Source organism: Cyprinodon variegatus, unplaced genomic scaffold (genome assembly GCF_000732505.1).
Source record: "Cyprinodon variegatus isolate N-32 unplaced genomic scaffold, C_variegatus-1.0 Scaffold625, whole genome shotgun sequence".
Lineage (NCBI taxonomy): Eukaryota > Metazoa > Chordata > Actinopteri > Cyprinodontiformes > Cyprinodontidae > Cyprinodon > Cyprinodon variegatus.
Window position 1 is genome coordinate 118,232 of NW_015151078.1, and position 2,357 is coordinate 120,588.

General features: G+C 36.6%; 1 protein-coding gene across 1 annotated transcript in view; it reads left to right on the plus strand.

Annotated features, from left to right (window-relative positions):
• depdc5 (DEP domain containing 5) overlaps window positions 1-2,357 on the plus strand; it is a 64,265-nt gene that overhangs the window by 17,639 nt on the left and 44,269 nt on the right. The window contains exons 16-18 of the mRNA XM_015393118.1: window positions 777-846; window positions 948-984; window positions 1,059-1,179. Coding sequence (XP_015248604.1) covers window positions 777-846; window positions 948-984; window positions 1,059-1,179 — 228 coding nt within the window. The remainder of the gene's footprint in view (window positions 1-776; window positions 847-947; window positions 985-1,058; window positions 1,180-2,357) is intronic.

The following is a 2,357-nucleotide window of genomic DNA, read 5'->3' on the forward strand; positions in this document are numbered from 1 at the left end:
AAAGGAAGCTGTAAAAGGCGGCCCCGTCCAGGAAGAGAGAACAGTTCATCATATTTATTATTATTGCTTGGTAATTAGCCCTGTTCTGATCTGGCCCACATTCGTTCTCCCTCTCTTACAATAATGGAAAGTAGTCGGAGTCCAAACAAATTACAGACACTTTGGTTAAACAATAACATGTTATGTTTCTTGAGAAAGAATTTGGTTTGTTACGGAAATAAGTATGTCTTGTCTACCCGATACATCATGTCCAGCTAACGCTGCTCAGTTTATTAGCCTACAGTTTTTCTAATTTAAAACAAGTCTTGGCCTATGTTGCTACCTAATTTATTTTTAATTAATCTAATTAATTTTTCAGATCAATATTCAGAATCCTTTCCTGTCAATCTTCGCATTACAACCAAACAAATAATTAGGTTTTTGATCCATCAAAATCTATAAAACAATAAAAAAAGTTTTTCCTCTCCACTGTCACTACAAGCATGCTTGGTGTGAGGGATTGCTTTCCAGTCAATGAGTCGATTAAATCAGCTGGTTTTCCTTAGATAGAAAACTTTAAACCAATCTGTCTGTATGATCTGGTTAAATTGTCTCTGTTTAGAGCCTTTAGATGACGCCTTGTGAATTGTCGCTATATTAATAAACTGAGTTGAATTACGTGTTTGCATGTAAGAATAATTACTTTTATGATGTTTTGTGGATTTATTATATTCGCAAAATCCTTTGGCTGAAAAAGTTGTAGCTGTGACTTTTTAGACCTCCTGTCTTTTCTGCAGCTTCTATCCGTCCAAAAGCCAGAGTTCCTGTAACTCGTTCACTCCTCGGATCAAGCTGGCTGGACGGAAGGTACGCAACGATGACGTCCCGTTTACTCTTTCACTGTCGGATTTTTTTGTTTCCTAATCTAATTTTTTTTTTTCTGTGGTGAAAACTGATCTTATCCTTAGCCTCAAGGAGAAACCCTGAAGAGCAGCAGAGATCACTGTGAGTTGTTAGCAGTCACCGCCTTTACCTGATAGTTAAAATGAATGAGATGATGATTTTATGGACTCTTTCAGCTCTGTGTTCACCTAAAGACTCGGAGAACAGCCTCCCTATACAGGTAGACTACGATGCTTATGATGCTCAGGTGTTCCGCCTTCCGGGTCCGTCCAGAATTCAGAGGAGTACCAACTTCAGGTATTCACAAGCTTTAGCTTTAGGACTGAAGCACAATGCTTCATGAACTTTAAAAACATTCGGTCATTTCATTTCATCAGTGCCTTTTTAGAATACCTTCACCCTGCCACAAAGTTTGTTAGTTTTATTTAACTTTTATATGTTTTTTCTTTCTGGTTCTGATGTCTGAAGTCAGACGGCTCAGTTCTGAGAGCTTCTTGTGAAAATTATACCCCATTTACAAAACCCTTTAGAAACCGTAATGAGAACGGTCCGGCGATTAATGTTAAATTTGGAACCTAATACGAGCTAAGCTAATGTTAGCTTAACTGTTTAGATTGAGGAAAGTGAGGCTTTGATGAACTCTGGTTTAAAGCTGAACATTGTACATCTACAGTCAGTTTGCAACTGGTGTGAGGTATTTCTTTTTCTTTTTTACGTCCAGTATTGTCTTTATAAATAGTCGGCTGGATATGGAAATTAGCTTTTTAATATCTAGTATGGACTGAGGCACATATTGTTATGGTAATAAAAGGAGAGAATTACTAATATAACAAGAAAAACAGTGACAATACCAGACAAAAGTGGCAATATTGCAGGAAAAACATGAGAATAAAGTTGGAAGATCAGGAAAATAGTGATACAGTCATTTAAGGGTCCTGGCAGTGTCACATTATAAGGGCCAAGTTATAGATCATTTTATTCAATATTATGAGATAAGGTTACAATATCAGGAGAATAAACCCAAAAGATACAAAAAAAAAACTTTTAAACAAAAAAATATATTTTAAATATTAGAAATATAAAGTTTTTAATTAGATTAAAGCCGCTCTAATACTGAAGTACTGTCTATGAGACTAACAGCACATTTGCCACATCCAACATGGCGGACGCAGTTTTCACTACCAGGCTGGTTCCACCCACATAGTGAGAAAAGTTGACCTGAGCGCACAGAAAAGGGTCAATGAGAGAATCTACAGGCGCATAACAAACAAGCTAGGAGCGCAGAGGAGCGTGCATTTATACGTTGGACATATTGGGGTCATGTGGTACCGAATCAGCAATTATTAAAATGTTCAAAATGTGCATGGAGAATTACGGAAGAGGATTAGGGCCACTGGGAAAAAAAAAAAAAAAGTTTACTGATTTTAAGATTTTATTTCAATTTAGTATTGGAGAAAAGACAGAATTCTGACTTT